Source organism: Vulpes lagopus, chromosome 9 (genome assembly GCF_018345385.1).
Source record: "Vulpes lagopus strain Blue_001 chromosome 9, ASM1834538v1, whole genome shotgun sequence".
In the NCBI taxonomy this organism is placed as follows: Eukaryota; Metazoa; Chordata; class Mammalia; order Carnivora; family Canidae; genus Vulpes; species Vulpes lagopus.
Genome location: NC_054832.1, coordinates 30,992,747 through 31,017,210, shown reverse-complemented (window position 1 = coordinate 31,017,210; position 24,464 = coordinate 30,992,747). Strand labels below are relative to the sequence as shown.

The window sequence follows — 24,464 nt, the reverse complement described above, 5'->3', positions numbered from 1 at the left end:
TCTGGGATTTTTCTAAGTGCTTTCATGTAAGTTAACACATTTTATGCCCACAATAACTCTTGTGGGTAAAATAGGCAGATAGCATGAATAGCACCATTATGGGTAAGTAAATAAGAGGTCTAGAAAGTCCAATATGATACTACCTTATAGGTTCATTGTGATCAGTAAATGAAATAATGTATATGGGGCCTGTGCCCTGTATATTATAAATGCTCATTGACTATGTTTGCTTGTGTTTTTGTTTAAAGCAAGTAATAGTCACTACATACTAAGTATTTTAAGTGTTTTTATAAATGTTAATAACTTAATCATTATGCCAATTTTATGACACAGGTGTTATTAATACCTCCATTTTACATATGAAAGGGCCAAGGCAAGGAGAGGTTAAGAAAATTGCCCAAGGTTACAAGCTAGTACATATCAGATTAGGGATTTACTTATTTATTTATTTTAAAGATTTTATTTATTTATTTGTGAGAGATACTGAGAGAGGCAGAGGGAGGAGAAGCAAGCTCCATGCAAGGAGTCTGATGCAGGACTCGATCCCAAGACTCCAGGATCACACCCTGAATCAAAGGCAGATGCTCAACCACTGAGCCACCCCGGCATCCCAGATTAAGGATTTAAATCCAGTGAACCTGGCCCCATTTCCATAGTCTGAACCACTCTGCTATTTCTGGAAGCGCAGAGTCAAGTCTATGCAAATACGGCATTTATATTCTGTTGTTATACCACTTCAAATTCCTCTGATCAAGGGAATACTCTCATTATACTATAGTAGATTTTCTCAACTGTTGCCACCATATTCCGGGGCATACTAAGACTTTACCAGGTGTATAGTAGAACATTCATTTTTTTCAGATAGCTACAGAACTCAGAAACATATCCAGTGGGATTCCTGGGTGGCGCAGCGGTTTGGCGCCTGCCTTTGGCCCAGGGCGCGATCCTGGAGACCCGGGATCGAATCCCACATCGGGCTCCCAGTGCATGGAGCCTGCTTCTCCCTCTGCCTGTGTCTCTGCCTCTCTCTCTCTGTGTGTGACTGTCATAAAAAAAAAAAAATTAAAAAAAAAAGAAACATATCCAGTTAGTTCTAATAAAGGCACAGTTTGAATTCCATTTGATGGAAGATGTAATTCCAGGGTAGAATGCAAACTAACTGAAACCATTTTTTTCCTTATGAATTTAAATCACAGCAGGATATAGTTTAAGCTTAAGTAATATTTAGATAAACTAACAAAACTATTATGAGTTGCAGAGCATGGCAGACAAAGAAAGATGACAAGCACTGCTTGGCTATGACTTGAAGGTGATAGAAGGCTAGTGATAGTAGATGAAAACCCTACAACTCTACAATGTGAGAGAAAAAGGAAAGGAATGACCAAAAGAGTATGGCAAGTAATAGACAATAGTAATAAAGAGCTAAAGGAAAGAAGCTTAGAGAAGGTGCCTCCATGGGCAAAGCTACTGAAATAGAGAATTGACCCAGAACTTTGGGAGCAGTCCTCTAAGGTTAGCCTCATAAAACCACATTCAGTCATTGTTGATCCAAGCCCTGAGCTTTGGGGTGTCCATTAACTCATTTAAGCCAAAAGGTGTATGCTTTCTACTCAGTGATTTGGAAAATACGTGGAAGATTTCTCATGTTTCTAGTAAAGTAGAAATAAATCATGTAAGAATAAAATTTAGTTGATTCCTATGAGGGTAATCCCATTTAAATTGGTTGGTATTGGAAGTTTTCTGCCACTTATTTTTTTCTCTAGTGCCTGTGACCACACTTCATCTTTGGCCTGCAGGGCTTCCCTTGCTCCTTGGAGAGCTAGTTGAAATTGGCATGAATCCTATTTTTACGGAATAGGAATGTCAAAGCCTTCCTCATACTTCCTTTCAAGTTTTTGTCCTTCTCATAGTTCTCTGATCTTCACCTCTGCTTATGAGTTTGCTGTTTTAAGTCAACTCACACAGATTTAAAAAAATAGATGCACTGGTGAACTATTCAATGGATTCAGTTGTTTTCCAAAAGATTTAGGGACCCTCACAGGAGAGACACCACATTGTACACCACACAGAGGACTCCCATGTAGCTTAACCTTTATCCTCTGCTCCTTCTCCCAAATCCATGTTGCTGAATAGGGGAGACCCCTACAGCCCCTGAACTAGTATAACAGCAAAGGATCCCAAGAAGCTGTTCTAATTTCCACAGCATCCCTTGGAAGTTGGAAGAACAGAATTATGTCCTCCCTGACATCCTTTCACAAAGAGAGTAGAATGTACATCAATTGGGAACATCCTGTGTAGGTGCTATGCTAGCACTTTGGTGGAGGGTGTTTACTTAATCCACAGAACTTTCTGGGTGTGTTTTGTCTTATTCCCATTTTATAGATGAGAAAACGGAGTCTCAGAAAACTGTCCATGCTAACATTGTTACCATGCTGAAAAAAGGTGTTGGAATACATGTGGAGAAGAGAAGAGTAGTTCTTTTCTGCTCAAACACAGAGGAACAAGAAAGGGCAAAGATTATGAAATTCTAGATAGTCTGCCTAGTGAAGCAATGCCAAAAGAAATGGCTCCTTTTAACTCATTTCCTTTTCTCCATCCAAGATCTCAGCACTCATTTTCCTTTGGAAATGCAAAGGCACAGTGGTGCCTATTAAGAGATGGTTTTTGTCTCTATTTGTAATGTTTAATATCAATGAATATTTTATCCCATGTACACCTACATATTGCATTATACAATTTGCCTTTGTTTAACATGTTTAATTAAGAACATTGTTTAAAAATTGAGAAAGACCTCCCTTCATGAAATTTGGAAATTGAAGGTAACAGTTTGCACGTTTCCTTGCCAATCATAGTAGTCATTTTGAGAATCTTTAAAGGGATAATTCAGTTACCCACACAGTTCTGCTTTCTAAAAACATGCAAAAACATCTTTTCTTAAGTAAGCCAGCAAAGCTACTTGCAATGTTCCAGACTCCAGCAACAGCAGTGAAAACACGACACCCTTCAAGTAATAATTGGGAAGACTATCTGGTAAAGAAGGGCAGAAGGAACAGGAAACATATCACAGGGCTATTTTCTGCTTGCCTTTGGCCTTTGGAGCCCAAAACTACCTCCTTTGCTCATTCCAAAGAGGCTAATGAAAAGAACTTGTGGGACACTTAGACATTTTAAGTGATGTAGAACTTCATCAGTTGTGTATCTAGCACTGTCTCAAATATAAGCTGTCATTGCTGATAGGCTACATTATGAGACTTTAATGCCTCAATTCTGAAACAGTTTCTGGTGATAAAAAATAGTCTCTATGAATTTGAGGTAAAACTTGTCACACTTAGATTTTGAAAATAATCTTTTTTGGGGAACTAGAGAGTAACTGGCTTTCCTTTTGTAAAAATTAGCACCTTGCCCTTAAATTTTGACTCCCCTGAGCTCCTCCCCCAAAAAGCTTGCTTCAGAGCAAAATTCAAATTTAATTTTGAAATAAAACTTATGGGATGAGCTATAGAAACTTGGCATTGAATAATTTTTTATAGTATAAATGATGTACAATGTTGTATTAGTTTTAGGTAATTCTGTACATTACCCAGTGTTCATCATGATAAGTATAGTTACCATCTGTCACCATAAAACATGATTACAACGCTATTGACTATATTCTGTAGGCTTTATTTTTCACCCCCATGGCTTATTTATATCTAGAAGTTTGTACCTCTTCATCCTCTTTGTTTTACCCCAGAAAATTGACATTTTTGTAGGCGAAAAATGGTCAAATATTGGTGATTTCATAGAGTTTATAGGGTTCAGTGTGATATTTCCAGTGTAATCTAAGTCTTAGTGCATCTAAGTGTGCTTTTCTGGGAAGCCGTGTTCAGACAAATTAATTTTGTTGCCTCAGTGACCTGCAACTTATTTCTTAACTTACTCATTAATTTTGATGCCTTTCGTAGTTGCCTGTAGTACTACTATAGCGTTTAGCTGCAGCCTACAAACTCCAACTAGGAGAAGAATGGTGTTATTGGGAAGACCAAGGTATTAAAAAAAAGTAGATAACCCTGTGCAGCGTGAATGCACATCTCCTCATCTATGTGGTCCACTAGGTGATTGTTGCTAGCTACTCTCAGAAGGACATTGCATGTAGTTTGCTTAACTTTGAGATACTTCAGCAAAGCAGCCAGAGTGATTCTTTTAAAACGCTTTTAAAGAAGGAAAGAATCCTTCTTCAGATTCACTCTACTTAGGTCATCTTTGGGAGGCTAAAGGCCAATATTATCATTCTATTTCTTTTCACTGTCACTTTTTATGGCGAATTGCCGTTCAATAACTACATATAATCTTTAATCTTCACTGTAAATGAATAAGTTAAAAAGTTAGTCAATTTCATATGGATAGTATCACATATACTCAGAAAACCTGAAAAATCATGTATTAGATTTTCACAATGAATGTAAATACATCCCGGTATTCAGAACTCAGATCAGGAAAAAAAAAAAATATATTGCTAAAATCCCACAAACTTCTTCATGTCTTCATCAGTGTAATAATTCCCAATAGTTATCCTACCCACATTTTTAATATCAGAAGTGGTTTTGCTTCTATTTGAACTCTATATTAATCATACAGTATGTGTTCTTTGGTACTGGGCTTTTTTTGCCCAGCATCATTTTTGTGAAAACCACCCATGCCATTGCAAAGTAATTGTAGCTTATTCATTTCCATTGCTGTATAAGGTTTCATTTTACAGATACTATCGCAATTCATTTACCCTTTTCTGCTGTTATTAGGCATTTGGGTTGTGTTTGATATTAGGTATTACAAATAGTGCCTCTATGAACATTCTTGACTGTGTCTCTGGGTAAACATATTGTGTAGGATATATATTCCTAATAGAATTGGTGAGTAAAAAAAATCATGCCTTCAGCTAAGCAGATACTGCCAGACATTTGTCCAAAGGTTGTACCAGTTTACATGCCCACCATCAGCTGTTGGTGAATTCCAATTGCTTCTTATCACTGCAGTTAATATCATATCTTTCACATTGAAGCCATTCTAATGAGTGTGCTATGAGTGCAATTCGGTCATGTGTTTCTCATGACTGCTGTTGAGCACTTTTTAACATATATGTTGGCAATCTGAATAAATCAGTTCGATTTTCTTGACTATTAAGTAGGTGACATATGGGTATGGCAGAAATCATATGTGTGATGGTGAAATTGCTAAAATTTAGTAAACATTGCTTTCATTAATGACTCTTGGACTCTTTGATACATTTATTCCTTTATAAAAGTCTTTGCTATGGCGCCTGAGGCTCAGTCAGGTAAGCTCAGGTCATGATCTCAGGGTGTTGGGATCCAGCTCCATATCTGGCTCCCTTTGGTGTGGAGTCTGCTTCTCCCTCTCCCTCTGCTCCTCCCCTCAACTTGTGTGCACTCTTTTTCTCTCTCAAATAAATAAAATCTTTTTTAAAAAATTAAATAAAAAAGGCTTTGCTCTAGTAAATTCAATTTAATAGAAGCTTATTGAGAGTTAATTGTGAATAACCCCCTCTGTGGAATGATGTGAGACCACCAAGGTCCATGTCATGGAAAGCTTCCCAGAAGAAGGAGGACTTTTTTTTTTTCAATATAAGTATTATTTATAAGACAACAGATTTATACAAATATTAATGAAAAAATATAACAAAAATAATTTTAATGGTTAGATAACAGTATTTCTATAGTTTAAATTTCTATAGTTTAAGTTCTACTTCTTTCTCCTCCCTCGTTATCAATCTATATCAAGCTGTGGTTGTGGTTTCTTTAAAGTGTTAATTTTTATCCTTTGGCTGATGAATCCCTATAAACTAAAAATAATTGGGTGACAGGAACTTTACATTATCATTGTCTTGTTGATTTGCTGTCTTCAAACATTAAGTAACATGTCTAAGGTTTCAAAGCTTGTGTGATAGAGATGGTGTTTGAGCCTAGATTTTCTTATTCCCACGTCAGTGTTCTTAAAACACTATGTTATGTGTAGTGTCAGAGGAGGCCATTTTTAAGCTGAGTCTAGAAACATGAGCAGGACCTGACAGTGGGGCAGAATATGGAAGAATGTACTAGAAAGCCTAAACGAAGTCTGGAGGTATGAAGATATTTGAAACTTTTAGAAAATTGAAGATGTTCAAGTGTGATTACCATAACTAATAAAGAAAAGTGCCTGGCATCCCAGGTGGCTCAGCAGTTTAGTGCTGCCTTCAGCCCAGGGCCTGATCCTGGAGACCCGGGATCGAGTCCCACGTTGGGCTCCTTGCATGGAACCTGCTTCTCCCTCTGCCTGTGTCTCTGCCTCTCTCTGTGTGTGTGTGTGTGTGTGTGTGTGTGTCTCATGAATAAATAAATAAAAAAGAAAAGAAAAGTGCCAACTTGTTTTCTATGGAAAATCTAGACTTGAAAAATGACACCTAGTGTTAGCTTCTGCAAGTTCCACCAGCCAAGAGTAGGCTGGGCTTAAGGTTCACTTATGATTACAAATGTAAAGTTGTGTAGCTTGAAATATTTGACTGTATCTCATGTCATTTATCAGTAATTTTTACACCAAGGGAAACATTCTCTGTGCATGAGTGGGGAAAATATTTTATGGATAGTTTTTTGCTTTCCATGTTCTGATGTCAGCTCTCTAAAATGCAGAAGTGAGCGATACATGAGAATGGAGAAATAATGTGAACTCTATAATTTTTATAGCTAAGATGCTATTATAGATTAAACAGAAAAGCACTGACAGCCTCTAGTTATCCAAATAATTGTTTCATTATCCTTTTCTAGGTTGCAATTATTTATTTCTAACTAGTGTTTTACTATAGCATTAAAAATACTCCTTTTGGAACTAAAAGCAGTAGCCAAATGCATTATCTTTGAGCACATTTTAGCTTGCTATTAGAAATATAAAAGTCCTTTATCACCTTACATTCTAATACCTTTTAACAAAATCTTTTAAAATGATTAGGCTGAAGATTTTTTTTTCCTCAACTAGTTTCATAAATATTTGAAGAATTTAAAATCCTAAAGGGAAGGTCAATAATTTCTGAGTAAACCTTATTTTATTTCAGGGCCAAATATTAGCTCAGTTGTTGAAAAAAATCATGATGGAGATAAAGTTGAAACAAGTTTCTCTTGAGTGAGTGATCACAGCATGTGGTGTTCTTTACCTGTAGGTTGAAGAAAAAGTCCCAGTCAGTGGATATTACCGCTCCAGGGTTCAACCCTCTGACTGGTGCAGGAAAGCAAACGCCACAAGCCAGTAAGCCCCCCACACCCAAGACGCCCATCATTGAAGAAGAGCAGAACAATGTGACCAATATCCAGAAGCATCCTTCTCGGAGGAGTGAACTGAAGAGGTTCTACACCATTGGTGAGCACCAGACATTTTCTGGATGTGAACAGGTGCAGACTGTCTGAACAGCCCTGTGAATGTGTGGGTCTATAGTTACATACCCCTCGTTTATAGGATGCGTGTATCTCTCTGCCGGTTGATGTGGTCACTTTCTCTTGTGTTTTGAAAATGGAGATGGAAGAGAGCCCTGAAAACCTTCAAAAAGTTAAATAAGAGAGCAGTTGGGGACCTTCCATGTCGTGGCCTGTGGAGAGTTAGTCATATGCATATGTGGTTCTTCAGGGTGTAAGCTCATGTTCTCCCACTTTCATTTTTGCCCCCCTTAGCTAGTGCCGCTTCTTGTTTATTTGTGTTTGTTATTTTCATGTTTCCCCAGGCTCTCAAGTCTCTGAACCTATCCTGTCAGGTTGTTAAGACAAGGGTTGATGTGCCCTGTAACTACCAAAACCACTAAGAAAATAGAGGCTAAGGAAGGATAGATTGCAGCACAGGTGTGCATTGGCCTTGCACATTACTTCACTTTGGAAGGATTGAACCCAACATAGAGCCCATCATCTAAGAAAGTAGTAAACTGTGGGACAGTCTTGCAGGCACAATGCCCCTTTTTTCCTAGATAGAATAATATCCTGTAATTTTGAACTTTAACTCTTGATTGGAGTGTTAATGTAAATAAGTTGAATTATCAACTTTTAGGTACCAATGGTAGTCCATGATAACTTTGGCCTTGCTTTCTAAAAATAACAATTTTCAGTGTCTGAAGTCTGTTTGAGACAAAAATTGCTCAATATATCATATATGGTAGAGGATGTTGCATAGGGGAGATAAATCAGGAGGAGAAGATGGAGATGGAGGTTTGGCCTTGCTTATTATTTCATTTTAGAGAGATTTGGTCATATCCAAAAGCATTCAAAGTAGAGACTATGGCCTCATGGGTTTATCAAAGTTACATCAAAGGGGTCACATTTCATTTAATATCTACCATCGCAACCGTCCAATATGAGATGTTTGAAAATTTTTTCTCAGATACTTTAGTATTCTTAGCTAGAGATCACAATCAGGAGACCAGATTTCTGATTCTGACTCTCATATCAATTCCCTGTGTGACTTTTGTCAAGTCATGTTCCTATGTCTTTGGGTTAATTTGTTGTCAAGCTTGAGGACATGCCTCCATGTAGGTCTGTACTATTTCAGAATATGAAGACTAAAACCATGATTTCCCTTTCTGCCATTTTATGTTCTCTTCCTATATCTCCTCTCTGGTGTCCTCTTTCCTGATAAGGATGTTCAAGTCTTATTTTTTAAGAGATAGCAGGCATGGTGTCTTTGAGATTATCAACAGTCAAGTAATAAAAATTTATATAAGGTGGTATAAACAGTAGATATTTCCATTTTTTAAAAATTACAATAGCATGTTTCTAAAAATCAGTCAGCTAGAAAAGCCCATAAAGTTTACATAACTGCCCCTCTGTGTTCCAATGTCCTCTTCTCTCATCCTTCAGCATGTCCACCACCTCTGTTGCTTTTATGACTTATTAACTAGCTAAGAAGAAACAGTATTTTGCCTTCAGAAAATAAAGTTTATCATACAAACTCAATATTCCTTAAAGATGAGAAAAAGAGAGAAAGTGTCAAGCTCGGCCACATAAATAAAGAGATAAGCCTGGAAAATGGAGTCTAAATGGTGAGTTTGGATTGTAGGGAGGTGAACTGTGAGTTATCTTAAGTAGCCCTACCACTGGTGAATATTTAATTATTGGACTTACAACAATTTAGTTCATAATCAATGCCAATGGCATATCTATTACATTAAAACAGATATCTGAATTGTAAAGGTAAAATGTTTTTATAACCTCTCTACTAATCTGGACCTGTAGGTATTTTCAAGGCTGAAATATTAGCAGTTATGTAATCGCCGGGTTGAAAGGTTATTTCACAAAACAAGGGTCTTTCAGTATTCCTTAATTAATGTGTTGGTAATAACAATAATTAAAATTACCCCTTATTGGTAATGCATATACCAAGCACAAGTGAAGCTTGTTAGGTAGGTGTTCTGTTCTTTATTTTTATAGATAAGGGATAGGACCTGAGAGAAGTTAAGGAGCCATGAGCAAGAGATAGCAGATTCTGCAAATGAAATTAACCATCTCTTGTGACACTTCAGAATCAGCCTTCCATTACTCAGAAGGGTATCCACAGAGGTGCACCAGGGGAGTTTCTTTGGGTCATACAGTGAAATAATATTTTTACTTCAATTCTCAAATTATCTCATTTAAGAAAACCGTGCCAACATTGGCGACCCATCCACCAGCCAATGTGCCCTTTCATTGAAAGGTATCTTTCAACATCTCCATTTATGGTTCACACAATTGAAAAAACGTAGGAGCCCTCATGTGGCCAAGTTGAGTACTACATTTAAATTTTGGAATAGAGCAGTACTGTATTTAAGTGAAATACTGTATTTAAATTCAAGCAAAGATTCTGCGGATTAAAGAATTTCAAATTTAAAAAAAACTAGAAAATTTTGAAGTATTTAACCTTCTTTTAGTGGCTTAGTGGTGCAGTAGCTACTCTAGAAATTTCTTTTGATCTCACGGCTATTATCCTTCATAGACCTATGCATAGGTTCTATTTCCTGTTGAATGAATTCTAGGGAAGGCTTATTATAGTCTTCTTGTATAGACAATAAATTTGGGCCCTTAATTATTCCTAATAATAGAAACATTTTAAGCCTCAAAGCAAAAAAATGACACAGCATAAACTCATTGTTTTTTATAGGAGAATTAACCCATCTCACAAGATGTGTAATAACGTCTCATTGATTTAGGATAAGTAGAGGAAAAGTTATTCTCTATTGATCTGAAATATATAAATCTTCAGATAACTATTAAAAGGAAAGTAATCATGACATCAGGGTCATATAAGAGCTTTCTCTATCCTGCTTCTGTCACTAACTATATAATCTTACAGTTATTTACCATTATTGGACCTTGATTTTCTTGAATCTGTAGAATGAAAGATTTAGATAAAATCAGTGTCTTTTGTATTTTTTTCTCATATTCTCTTTTTATTACTATCACTGACCATACAGAGTACTGTGTAAGTTTGTAGTTGCTGTGAAACAAATTGCCCCAAATGCAGCTGTTTAAGACAACACCCATTTATCAGCCCACAGTTAGGTAGGTCAGAAATCATAGCACAGCTGGGTTCTCTGCTCAGTGCATTACAGGGCTAAAGTCAAGGTGCTAGCTGGGCTGAGTTCTCATCTGGAGGATCAGCTAGGGAAAGAAATGCTTCCAGGTCCATTCTTCTCCTTGGCAGAATTCAGTTCCTTGCAGTTGTAGGATTGAAGTTCCCATTTCCTTGCTGGCTATCAGGTGAGGGCCACCTCTCAGCTTTCGGAGGCCACTCTCTTTACTTGCCATGTGGTCCCCTCCATCTTCAAGCTAGTAACTGTGTTTCAAATCCTCATTTAAATCTGTGACTACATTTCCTGGATCTAGCCAAGAAAGCCCTCTGCTTTCAAAGAGCTCATGTAATTAGATCAGGCCCACTCAGATGATCACCCTGTCTGAAAGTCAACATTACCTAATTATGAGAGTAATGTCTATTGTATTCGTAGTCCCAGGGATCATGCATGCATGTACATCAAAGGGCTGAAGAATTTGGGGACTCTCTTAGAATTGTGCCTAGCACATTTTACGTCACCCCATAGAGACATACTCAATTACCAACACAGCTCCAATGAAACTTCCTTAAAATATTTCCCTTACTATATATTCTGATTTTTTATCCTATCCTCATTCATTTTTAAGCACAATCTCAACTCACTGAAGCAAATGCATAATTTATTAATCAGTTGTGAACTACAGCTTGAAATACCACTGGACTAGATTAGATATTTGAAGTCTTTCAAATACTTAAAATCATTATCTTTAAACAAAAGTGTTAATTAGAACTAGGATGATATTGCATTAAATTGGTGGGTTATTTTTAATGGGTAAATGAAAATAGAATGAAATTTGTCACTACTTCATTTTGTGTCTGTGCTGTATAAAACTTCTTTAGTTTGACAACATATATAAGAAACCTATGTTCTTCAGTACCACAGCCGCAACTTAAAGATACGAGACACAACCAAATAGTAGACTTAGATGTTTGTAATACTCTTTTTATATGATACCTTTAATTCAGAAAATTATTCAATGGGTAGGGACTTCTGAAAGGATTATAAACTAGGCATAGGGGTATGAAGGTATGAAGAAGACAGTGCACACAAGATCCAGAAATGCCCCCTTGCTCCCTATGGTGGGCCTGTATAATTCCATGTTGTATTTGTTCCTGGCTTCCGAATCTGGAACTGGAGTTTGTACCTCTTTATCCATCTTCTGTGACTATTCGTAAAAGGTGCTACTGTCTGTCCGTTCTGACAATTTCCTTGATGGTTATGAAATGGGACAACTCTTGAGTGGATGTCCTCACAATCAGAGCCATTCAGTGAAACACCAAATGCTGATGAGCCCCTGAGCAGTCCCTGCTCTGTAGAGCAATACTGATCAAAATAGAACGAAAGTAAAACAGAGAGCCCTGCTTTAAGGTGGTCATCATATGGGTAGGAGAATAGAGTGCCTGGTGAGAATGGGCACACCAGTGAGTAGACTACAAGACAGATGCCCTGATGACATTGTGGAAAGGGGTGGGGGAAAGGGGGTGAGTGAGGAACATCAGGGGCCAGAGGAGGCTCACTCAAAGTACTGTGGAATCTGAAAGATGGAGAAATTGGAGCAGATTATAAAGACACTCAGGGACTCTTAATTGGCTCCATAGATCCAGTCACCTTTTTACCACCTTTTGCCCTCCTTGCTTTGAAGCTCACTTGGCATCTGGAATTTACTTGTCCCTCTTCTCTTCCTATGTTGGCATGTCTGACTCCTAACATGTCTCCATTCCTGTGGGTGGGGAATGAGGCCGTTGATCTCAGTAATCCAGGTACTTAGAACAGTGTGAGGTACGTAGAAAGTGCTAAATAAGCTTTGAGGGTGGTAAAGGGGTGGGAGAAAGGGGTACTAGTGGGGCTTGTGAGGATTACCCTTGCCCTTGCTAGTGGAGGAGGAATGGCTGAAATTGGCTCAGAGTTCAGGCTAAGGAAGTGCTTTGGAAGCTTCATTCTAGTTCTTCATTCCTCCTCAGAGAAGGATGGGAACACCTGCTGTGAAGAACAATAAATCAAATAATACTATCTATCTATCTATCTATCTATCTATCTATCTATCTATCAATATTAGAGTATCTAAATCCTCTCTTTATTGCTTATGTTATTTAAGTGCTCTCTGCAACTTTACAGAGAAGGAAGGCAAGGGCGGAACATAGCCGGCCCAGGTTCCTGGCTCAGCAGGGCTTCCAAACTGGTGTGATCCCGAGGCTCCTTGGCTATCAGGTGTCCGATTGAATAATACCTCTGGAGCTTTCCTTCATTTGAGACCTCTCACTGTTAGGTCCTCCCCTTGTCAGATGAACTGACAGCCTGTTGGCCTCTGTAATCTTCCGTGTACCCTCATGGCTCAGTCTTTGCCTTTGATTAATGTCATTGTAATACCTTCTCTTGGTAGAACATCACCTATGGTGAATCAGGCAGCATTCTTTCCACAGTGATTTCCAATTACACTTAGCTTAGTGAATTCTGGGTTTATTTGGGGCATACATATAACTCATACTCTTCCACATATGAAGATATGTTCATTCATTTATGAATCTATTCATTTATTCAATAAAATTCAATAAAAATTTATTGAATGCCCATTATGTGCCAGGCCTTATTTGAAGTTCTGCTAATATGAGAGTAAATAAACCCAGGTGCTTATATTCTAGTGGGGAGGTCAGACTATAAACAATCAGATATTAACACATTTCAAGAAATGATAAGTATTTAAAGAAAAAAAAAACAGGTTAAGAGAGAAAGGTGATAGAAAAGTTACTCTGTAAAATGTGTAGATCTTCTATAATTTTTATTTGATGAATTTTGTCAGATGACCTATATGGTTCTGAGAAATCAACTAGCATGGTTTCAATTTCAGGACATTGGATGTGTTCATAATACATTTTTCAAAGGGTTGTTCTTTCTTTTCTTTTCATAGAATTTGGTTTTCAAAAGACTAATGAAAGTGACATTTGCAGCATGAAGAAGCAAATGATTGAGGGGAAGTTTAATGATCCTCAGGCTTCCTGGCATTGTTTAAAGAAGTAGTGTCTAGATGTTTTTCATTTCTACCAAGAAATAATAAGATCTGCAGATTATGCTGTGGAATAGAATATTGAAATTAAATGAAGATTATAACACATTTTAGTATATGTTGCTTTTTGTTTGTTTTTTAAAGTACAGCTCTTACCTCTTTAGAATGGTTCAGGAGTCAGTTTGCCTAGAGGGAGAATGATAAGACCAGGTCTCAAAGATCCTAAATGATTTTGATCAGTGAAAGCAAGGCCATGGTGTACTCATTCCATGTGCTTATTAAGCTTCTCCTTTTGCTCACATGATCAGCAATCAATGGTGAGAAACCCAGCCTCTAGACTCTGATGTCTAAGTTAGAATCCCATTTCTCTTGCTAGTTATATGAGCATACCCAGGGTACTTAGAATCTCAAAGCTCAGTGTCTTCACATCTTTTTCTTTTTTACTGAGAGGGCCATTGTGAGGAGTAAGTAAAATAATCTATAGAAAGTGTTCGTACAAGCCTGGAATTGGGAAGTTCTCCATGAGTGTTAGTGATCTTGTTGCCACTGCTGTGTATCAAGGAAGCAGCCAGCACAAATGATCCCTGCGCATTGGGATATGAAGCTTAACCTGGAATTTATGTGATGTAAGCCTCCTATCTTTTGATCCTTGAAGATCTGGTCAACTTCTGTGTCCTGCTTCAAAAACCCTGCAATGGCTCTTCACTCTCCCCAGAAGATAGGATTGTTGCTCTATAGACCTTTCGGGTTCTGCCTCTACTTACTCTCCAGCTTTATCTCAGACCCCAGCCCTACACTCTAGCTAAGCTAAATTTCCCAAAGGTGTCCTTATGTAAGCCTTATCACAGATTTTCTGCTATCTCCTCTTTCCAGCCAGAATAGTGTTAGAATTCAACTGCAATTTTCCTAATAACCAGCCACATTTTCCTGAAATCTGATCAACATGAATAGATTTCATCACCATTGTCAGTTTTTTAGGTTACTAACGAATACTCATTGAATTCAGTAATTGCTTATAACATTCTTCAAGGGTAAATAGAACATATATTCTGACCACCATGCAGCATTCTGTAGAATTAAGTCTCAAAGTTGAATGACTTACTCATGATCACACCCTAAATAGTGGCAAAGCCAAGGGAAAAAAATCTACATAGACAGGTGACTAATAGTAAATAGCTTATCATCTACACATTTTCAGATCGCATTCTTTTCTCAGAAGCAAAACAAAAATGAAATTACATTGTTGACAGAGATCTCAGTGAGTGGTTCCTCAAGGTAAGTCCATTCCATTGATAGTGAAACAGATCCATTAAAAAAGAATAACTTTTTAAGTCAGATTTTTTTTAAATCTTCCTGCTTCTCAAAATTAAGTTGAGAAATATCCCCCAGAATATTCTTTTGAAATTTTACTGGCCTGTGAAATTGTAAAATTTGAAATCCAATGTTCTTGTCTTTTGCCCTGCCTTCAGAATAGAATGCCTTCAATATTGCAGTCTTAATGAAGCAAACTTAAATACAAATTTGTATCTTACCAACCCCGGGCTGCTTACATATTAAAAAGAGAGCCCACAGAATTAGGGGTTCCCTGGGAATTCTTCTCAGTAATTGGCAAAATTAAATCAGTAATAACTAGTTTGGAAATTCTAAAAAGAGAAAAGCAAGACACACTTTAACTGCTTTTTAATTGGGGTAAACCAGGCATTTTAAAATATCATCACATAACTTGTATGCCTCTCATTTTGAAGCCAGACTTTTTAATTATAAGAATAAAAAAGAGGAACTCTAAAGTGGAAATACTGTAAGAGGAGAGAAAAAAAATGGAAAAAACTAATCTTGCTGGAGGCGACACATTCTGCCCATGAAACTGGGTCACCCCTGAACCAGAACCTTCTCTCCAAGCTAGAAGAATCTTCATGTAAAAGCAGAAAGTCTCTGTGATTTAATCAGCAGAACCATCTTGGCATACAGGTCACTGTCTATAAGCACAGAAACTAAAATGAATAACTGCTCTCAGGGTTCAAATTAAATTATGTTCTTGAGAAAAATGACTTTGTTTTGAAGTTTGTTCTGACAGTTTGATGACTTCTTATATTTTCTGAGTCACAAGAATATGTAGGGAAAATTATTCCATTGCTGAGGTTCCTGGTGATACATGGAAGCTGAAATTTCCTAAATGGACCTGGGCTTTACACAAATTTTGAAGCCTAGTGCTTGTGTAGGAGTGCCATTTCTTTGAATTTTTTATGTAGATTGCCTAAGAATGTACAATTTTTATTAAGTGACTGAATTTAAAGATATTGAGAGCCCAACTTCATTTTTTTGTTCATTTGTAGGATAAACAGAATCAGGAATTCAGTAAATGAGAGTCTGTGTCTGTGTGTATGTATTGAAGAGGTTTTTAATTGGGTTTTTATTTCATGTCATTTTTTAACTTATTCCATTTAAAACCCACTTTAAAACATGAAGGCTAGAAAAACCCACTAGCAGAAACTCCTTTTCAACTCTAGAATAAATGTGAAAACTTTACTTCTTCCTAGAGAAATTAAATATTTTTTTTTACTAAACATGGGTATAATTTTAAACTTTACTAAGCAGCTGTCAGTGTACTCAGAAGGAAGAAAAACATTTGTTTGCTATCCCTATAGATTGGTAGTGCCAGCTAATGTTGCCAAATCTAATTTTCCTGGGGTAGCACCATTTTATACATTTGCCTTACTCTTTTTTGCCCTAATTCTGTGATTGTCCTCTGTCAGAAGTAATCAGCCCAGGATCAAGAAACACCACTTCATCATAGCTGTGATCAACGAATTAAGAAATGTCAAAAACCATCAGGTTTCTCTGAGCAAACAGTGTTGATACTGTTCACCTTAAAAATAAAACTGTCAGGGAATCCTGGGTGGCTCAGTGGTCTAGCACCCGCCTTCCACCCAGGATGTGATCCTGGAGTCCTGGGACTAAGTCCTGCATCAGGCTCCCTGCATAGAGCCTGCTTCTCCCTCTGCCTGTGTCTCTGCCTCTCTCTCTCTCTCTCTCTGTTTCTCATGAATAAATAAAATCTTAAAAAAAATTTCTTTAAAAACCTATCAGTTATTTTACCACCAAAAATGTGTTAATTTGAGAATAGCAGAGAACTGCAATTCAAGACAAGCTGACTAAGGCAAAACCGTAGAGATCAGAGAGTAAAAGAGAGGGATGCTCTTTTATAGAGGAAAAGGGATTGTTGGGAGGGCTGTTGGAGAAACTGGGAGTTTGAATCCTTGTGGTCTTTTGTCAGCTGAGTTGGCAGGGCTGGTTCCCTTGGAGAAGAAAACCCTTCCTTCCTGTGGTTAGTAGGATAGTTATGAACTAGCAAGGTAAGTCTGCAAGGAAGGAGCAGTGGTAAGGTGTGAGCGCTCCCCCTACTGGCCTTCCCGTTCCATTTTTTAAATTTATTTATTTATTTATTTATTTATTTATTTATTTATTTATGATTTTATTCTATTTATTTATTAATGAGCGACAGAGAGAGAGAGAAGCAGAGACACAGGCAGAGGGAGAAGCAGGCTCCATCCAGGGAGCCCGACGTGGGACTCGACCCTGGGACCCCAGGATCACGACCCAAGCCGAAGGCGGCACTAAGCTGCTGAGCCACCCAGGCTGCCCCCATTCCATTTTAATTGAGGTTTCTTTTAATGAATTTTCAGTCTGGTGTTTGAGTTGCAGCACAATAGTCTTATAACTTACTAAAAACAAATTATACCTGTCAATTTATTTAATGATTTCTAAACAGCCTAATTAAAACTGGTTAGAATTGTGGAATGATTAAAATGGACATTGTTTCATGGTTCAGCAATAATCATGATCCTGTTTGAAATTTGCTAAATCCCTATTAAAATAAGCCCTTTGGCACTGCCGGTCATCAAAACTTGCCCTTTCCATCCACCAACACTTGTAGAAATGCTTCGTTTCATTGAACCATGACTAGGGTAAGAAAATGACAGATTATTAAGAAAGACCACTTTATTTTAATCATTTAATGATGGAATTAATGGAAATCTGAGCAGTAAAGTATGTCCTAATTTCCCCAATATTTCCTTTTTTTAAAGAGTATGGATTTTTAAAGCTTCTAAAGATTTTGCACACATTCAGAAATAAAGCTATTGATATCTCTTGATTTTTTTTTTACTTCCCAATACTTCCCATACTAAAGACATTTCTTCACATACTAAAACAAAAAAAATTTAAGATTTATGTTCCTTAAAGAAGTAGTGACCATGTTCACAAGTCTGACCAAAAGAATATTACTTAGAAGAATAAAAATAGTTAAAAGCCAGGCTCAACTGGGGTGGGGAATGCTTCCATTGTTATTTCTGCCACACATTTTGAAACTACTTTGACTACAGTGATTACTTTGAACAATTCAATTATAGATGTTTCAGTGCCCATTTGTAATAGATTTACAATAAATCATGTGCAAATCTACATGTAAGCTTGCTTTTTAGTGAGGTATTTTGAAACTTCACTAATTCAAACTTTGAGATCAGTTGGACAAACTGTGAGATTAAAAACCTTTGTGTAAGTACAATCTATGAATAAAAATCTATATGGATTTGTAATGGAAACATAAGCTCAGGATACAGAAAATATTGTGTTCAATAAATTGGCTTAGGAAATAGTTTTTACTAGGTAAAAATACCTACTGAGATAAATTAATGAGCTGTTTTTTTTTTTTAAAGATTTTACTTACTTATTTGAGAGAGAGAGAGAGAGAGAGAGTGCAGGGGGCAGAGCAGAGGAAGAGGGACAACATGACTCCCAGCTGGGCAATGGAGCCCAACATGGGGCTCAGTCTCAGGACCCTGAGATCATGATCTGAGCAGAAGTCAAGAGTTGGATGCTTTACCAGCTGAGCCACCCAGGTGCCCCAATGAGCAAGTTTTAAAGTAATGTTATCTATGAATTAACCTATTTGATATTACTATGTATAATAAAGTACCTTCAAAATATTAAATATTATATGAATAAGTCTTTAGTACTTATTCATATAATAAGTGGATACTTCCTTGGGGAGAAAGCCCCTGTTGTCTCTGTTATCATGGTCAACAAACCTTAATACCACATTTCCTCTATGCTGTTTGGTCATTTCTTTGGGAAATCTCTTTCATAAACTGGACCTTAAGTCTTCTGGTACATTTTGTCTTATGGAAATAACTGATAGGCATTTAATTTAAAAAAATGTGTTGTAAATATTAAAAGCATTATACAAAAAAAAAAATAAAAGCATTATACATTCAGTATATGGAAAATAGTCATCATCAGACGAATCAGTAAGACTCTACCATTATTATTATTATTATTAATTTATTTTTAAAGACTTGTTTATTTGATATAGAGAGAGAGAACATGAACAGGGACAGAGTCAGAGGGAGAGGAAGAGAGAGAATCCTCAAGCCGATTCCCCACTGAGCTGAGCATTGAGCCATACACAGGGCCCTAGATCATGACTTGAGCTGAACCAAGAGTCAGATGCTCACCCCACTGAGCCCCCCAGGCACCTGTTTTTTCTTTTCTTTTTTTTTTAATATTTTAAATTTTGAAATCACTAAGACTTTAAACAGTGGCTGCCTACTGCATTATAATATTTTTTGTTTGCTAGCATTTGCAATCAAGGATTCTTGGACTTTATATGATGCTTAAATTTTATTTTACTTTTTTTTGATGCTTAAATTTTAATACATTGATAGAAGGGATATTGATTTCCTCTTAGGATTCTTGAAGCCATAGGAGGCAAAAATTGTCATCAATAGTATATTGGAGATAAAATATTATAGGTGCTCATAGAGTGTTGAACTTTATGACTATTTAGTGTCCCATAGACCCATTCAAAATAATTTCCTTTCCAATTAGGTAGTTTCAGTGCCTGAGTTTCTTCAAGTGAGTCAAGACATAGCAAAAGCAGGAGAATAATATTTACTATAAGAAATAGGGTATCCAGAATGCTATTTGGAGCTACAGAGCTTCACTTCCTGCCTTAAATAATTTTGTCAAATTACAGATCTTTTGTGACATGAGGAACATTCTTATAAATATACATAGGGTAAATGGGATGGGATAAGTATAGACAAAAGATGCATTGAAATAAAAAAAGAAATATAAGTAATAATAATTCTTTCTCTCCATGCTCTCATATTTATTTTTCACCTCCAACCCTATATAAGACTATCTAAACTTTAATTCAACAGGTAGTTTTAAGAATTTTTATTCAAAAAAAGAAATACGTATTTGTTCACTTAATAATTGATTGACTGAGCACCATTGACAAGTGCCAATAGTTGGAAATGAGTTTTGAGAAAGATAAAAGGCCAGATAATGGGGGTCTCATGTGCTATACTATAGAGTTTGGACTTAATCTTGATACTTTAGGAATTGTTGAAGGGTCCAGCCTGAGGAATGCTTTGATATGGTTGCTTTATAGAGAAATATTTCAAGCATCATATGGAGGATGTGATGGGGGTATATATGCCTAGAGGCAAAAAAAAAAACTTTTAGACATATGGGCTGAATAGATAATATGTTGTACTGCTTAAGAGCTTTGGCTCTAGGATTATAGTGTTTGGGTCCAGCATGGCCATTCTGAATAGCTCTGTGACTTTGGACAAGTCATTTAACCTCTCTGAACTTCTGAATTTCATTTGGGAAGTGAGAAAATTACCCTGTACCACTTAGGTTTGTAATAAGGTTTATTATATCAGGTAATGTGTAAAAATTACTTAATAGATACTAGCACAGAGTAGGCATATAGTAAATGTTAAATAAAAGCAAAGTATTGGGGCACCTGAATGAGCTCAGTCAGTTAAGTGTCCGGCTTTTGATTTCAGATCAGATCAGGTCATCATGACCTGATTTAAGCATCTCTTGATCAGAAAGGTCAGCAGCAGGCAGGGAAGCAAACACAGGGGCCAATCCAGATGATCTCCCTCAAAGCGCCACCCAGAGCAAGGAAGGCCTGATGGTCAGTCTTGCTCTGGACTACATCTCCCCACACTGTGAGATTACCACAGGTAGCTTGGGCTTATTGTTGGGGCCTGTGGGAACATTCTCAATCTTTCGCATCACTAGAAGTCCGTCAATGATCTTTCCAAACACTACGTGCTTCCCATCCAGCCAATCACATTTAGAACAGGTGATGAAGAACTGGCAGCCATTTGTACTGGGACCACTGTTTGCCATGGAAAGCAGGCCTGGAGCTGAGTGTCTAAGTTTAAAATTTTCATCTGCAAATGGCCTCCGGTAAATACTGGCAAATCTCAGAGTTGATTCAGAGTTGATTCCAAATCAATCTTGGAGATTCCAAATCTCCAAGCAGGCCTGGAGCTGAGTGTCTAAGTTTAAAATTTTCATCTGCAAATGGCCCCCGGTAAATACTGGTAAATCTCAGAGTTGTGATTCTGCCTAAGATTCTGTCTCTCCTTCTCCCTCTGCCCCCCCCCACCCCCTTGCACGTGTACACACTTTCTTTCTCTCTCTTAAAATAATAAAAAATAAAAAGCAAAGTATCAAAATAATATTAATAAAGAGTGACAAGAGTCTGAAGTAAGGCAGAGACAATGTGACAAGAAAGAATTACAGAGAGATGAACTAGAAATTTAGAGGAATTGGTGATCAACTGGAAATGAAGAGGAGGGAAGATTTTCCAGTTAGTGCTATAGTTTTAGGTTTTAAATTCTGAAACAATAATAGCTGACACTTTTTGATTAAGAAGATATATCTTCTTTTGTAAACAAACTGAGTATCTTTCTGGGCCAGAAAAAGTAAAAAACACATAACAATATATGAACATTGAAGCCATGGACCTTTTGAGCTGTAGTCCAGAAATAGGGGCTGCCAGGAGCTCAATTTCAGTAGCATCACTAGGATTAGAAGGACCCTATGAACTGTCACAGGCAAGTAGAGCTCAAGAGAACATGACTAGTAAGTGCAATATGGGATCCTAGAACAGAAAAAGGACCATAGGTCCAATAAGGAAATTTAGATGAAGTATGGGACTTTTGTTAATAGTAATATATCAGTATTGATTCATTAATTATAACAAATGTGATATCTAATGTATGATGTTAATCATTGGGGAAACTGGATGGTGGGATATATGAGAACTCTATACTATCTTAGCAGCTTTTTGGTAAATATAAAAACTATTCTCAAAGAGAAATGTTTGTTAAAAAAAAAGTCACAATGCTTGGAAGAATAAAGCCCCACTCACTTCTTTGGACTTGACCTAAGCAGGAATTCCCAACCATGAAAGGAGGCTGGGAAAAGCTGTAATATTGCCCACCCCAGGTTGTGGCTCATAGCAAGGTTCAGAGGCCAGAGGAAAAAGAGAAAGTCTTGCCAGCTGGACCTAGGAGAAACCACCCATTCATTTCTCATTTTGATTTGTTTTCTCCCCACTGACAACACAGGATGTGAGCCACCAATATAAGACTTTTTTTTTTTTTTTTCTGGAATGAAAGTCTCAGAGAGTGCATAGAGATAAACACAAAATAACTGATGGAAAGAGAAGACAGGAGAGAGAAGGAAAGAGTCAGATAAAAATCTGGAAAACCTGAAAATTTCCTCTCAAGGGGAGTGTAAAACAAAAATTTAAGTACAGGAGGAAAGCTAGAACTGAGAAAATCAACAAAATCAAGAATTGGCTGAGGAATTGACTCTCGATGTAAAGAAAAATATTAATTCTTAAAATGATATGTTTTGTTTGAGGCTTCTAGGATAACTTTAGAGTTTCAAATTTGAATGTCTGGGTAAATGAGGTTACTATTTTCAAAGATGGAAAATACTCCAGGGTTAGGTCTTAAAATGGAATACTAAGTTCAATTGTGCGTCTCTTGAGCTTGAAGAACCTATGGAAATAGGCAGCTGGATCTGCAGTTCTGATGCTCAGGAGATAGGTTTAGAATAACATCATCAAATCAAATTGGCACATAGGCATACAGGAGTTTCTTAAGACAGGTGAGTAGGGTGAGAAGAGTCCTATCCAAAATATAAGGGGTAGGACGAGGCCAGAGGCTGCAGAGGTTACTGAGAATGGATGGTCAAGGGCAGAAGAGGCAATCTTTGTTGTGCCCTTCAGCTCTATAATCCAGTAGACTTGCCCCTTTTTAGCCTCTACTAGTTACTTAGGAGAGAAATGAAACTATGTCATTCATATGACCAAAAGTGCAAAAGAAGATTCTTATTATGGGACCTTGACATGATAACATTAGAGAATATGGGTGTTGATGAAAGCTCTGTTGGAGGTAGGTAGATAATATTCTTTATAGAAAGAGAGAGGGGGCAGCAGCTTCTCTTTGGTTCTCTTCTTTGGTCATCACTTACCTTTTAAGTTTATTGGAGTAATATCTGTCAAGAAAAATGGATGACCTGGGATTGATGTCTAAGTATTATATCAGAAACTTGTTGATGTTAAAAGCAAATGGTTTTGATCTGATTTTGAAAAAAGTCAACGTATCTCAAAACATCCTTTTCCAGTATTGAATCAGTATTCATGAGTCTCTCCTTTTTGTGTAAATCACACTTATGATTCATTCTGCTTAAACACCCTATTTATTGTGGAGTCATACCACATCACACGGTCTGAGAACTTTCTCCTACATTATTTTGGGACTCGCAGAGAACTTAAGGATGAGCACTAGACAGCAAATGACTCAGAGTCTAAAGGCAGTTTCATGATATACCCCCTGAAGGGAGGGGAAAGGTTTGATTTTATTTTCATCAACAGGACTCAGAGGGGAAAGCTTTAATGCCTTAAAACTATTCTAGGGCAGCCCTGGTGGCTCAGCGGTTTAGCGCCACCTTCAGCCCGGGGTGTGATCCTGGAGACCCGGGATCAAGTCCCATGTCAGGCTCCCTGTGTGGGGCCTGCTTCTCCCTCTGCCTGTGTCTCTGCCTCTATCTCTCTCTCTGTGTCTCTCGTGAATAAATAAATAAAATCTTTAAAAAAAAACTATTCTAAAGAATTGTTTTCTACTTTTTAGTGTGCATTGGAGAATCTTATTAAAAATAGGTGCCGACACCGCAGACCTGTGGTAGGGCCACAATTTTGCATTTGTAACAAGATTTCAAGTGATGCTGATGTTGCTGGTCCATAAATAGTAAGGCTAGTCTAAAGAGCCTGAAAGTTTTCTTCATTTGACAACACATATAACATATGTTTCGATATTTGGACCTAGATTATCATTCTGGACCAAGAATTTATCATTAAGACTTGTGTTCCTTTCTCAAAACAAACTGCTTAGCTCCCAGCCCTTAATATCTGTGGCATAAGAAACCTTAAGAATAAGAATGTGGATAGCATGTCACATTACACGTGCACAGTTTTCATATTACAACATACACAAATTACCATACCATCTTAATAGGTAAAATTGTGTTGTTAACATTGGAGCATTGGAAACATATTGGCAGTTTCTGAATTTGGTTAGTCAAGAGTATGAGCAGTTTACTGAAGAGCAAAAGAAGTAACATGGATTCTGACACGAGGCATGTTAGAAATTAAAAATTTACCGGCTGTTTTGCTCTAATATTCACCAGTTGTGTTGGTCGAAATTGCTGATCAGTATTTTCAACTATTCTTTGGGATTAAAAGTACTTTATTCCTAGAGTTTTTGTGAGTTTTAAAAAAGATACTGTGTGTAAATCTCTTTGTATTGAATCTGGCTAGTAAATATAAAACAAATAGTTGCTATTTCATCAGAGAAGGAAAAAGGAAATGAAGGAGGTCAATGAGGAAGTAAGAACTAGTCAGTAATAGTTTTAGCCTAGGGAAATACGTTATTGGTAAGTGTTTAATATCTGTGTTTATCTATTTTGTATTGAAAGCAAAAATAAGATTTGTGGATC

General features: G+C 37.1%; 1 protein-coding gene across 2 annotated transcripts in view; it reads left to right on the top strand.

The window, feature by feature from the left end:
- The window catches only part of OXR1 (oxidation resistance 1), a 461,178-nt gene that overhangs the window by 224,243 nt on the left and 212,471 nt on the right, over nt 1-24,464 (top strand). For both annotated transcript variants that reach the window (XM_041769239.1, XM_041769235.1), the window contains exon 3: nt 7,184-7,380. In XM_041769239.1, the coding sequence (XP_041625173.1) occupies nt 7,184-7,380 (197 nt within the window). The remainder of the gene's footprint in view (nt 1-7,183; nt 7,381-24,464) is intronic.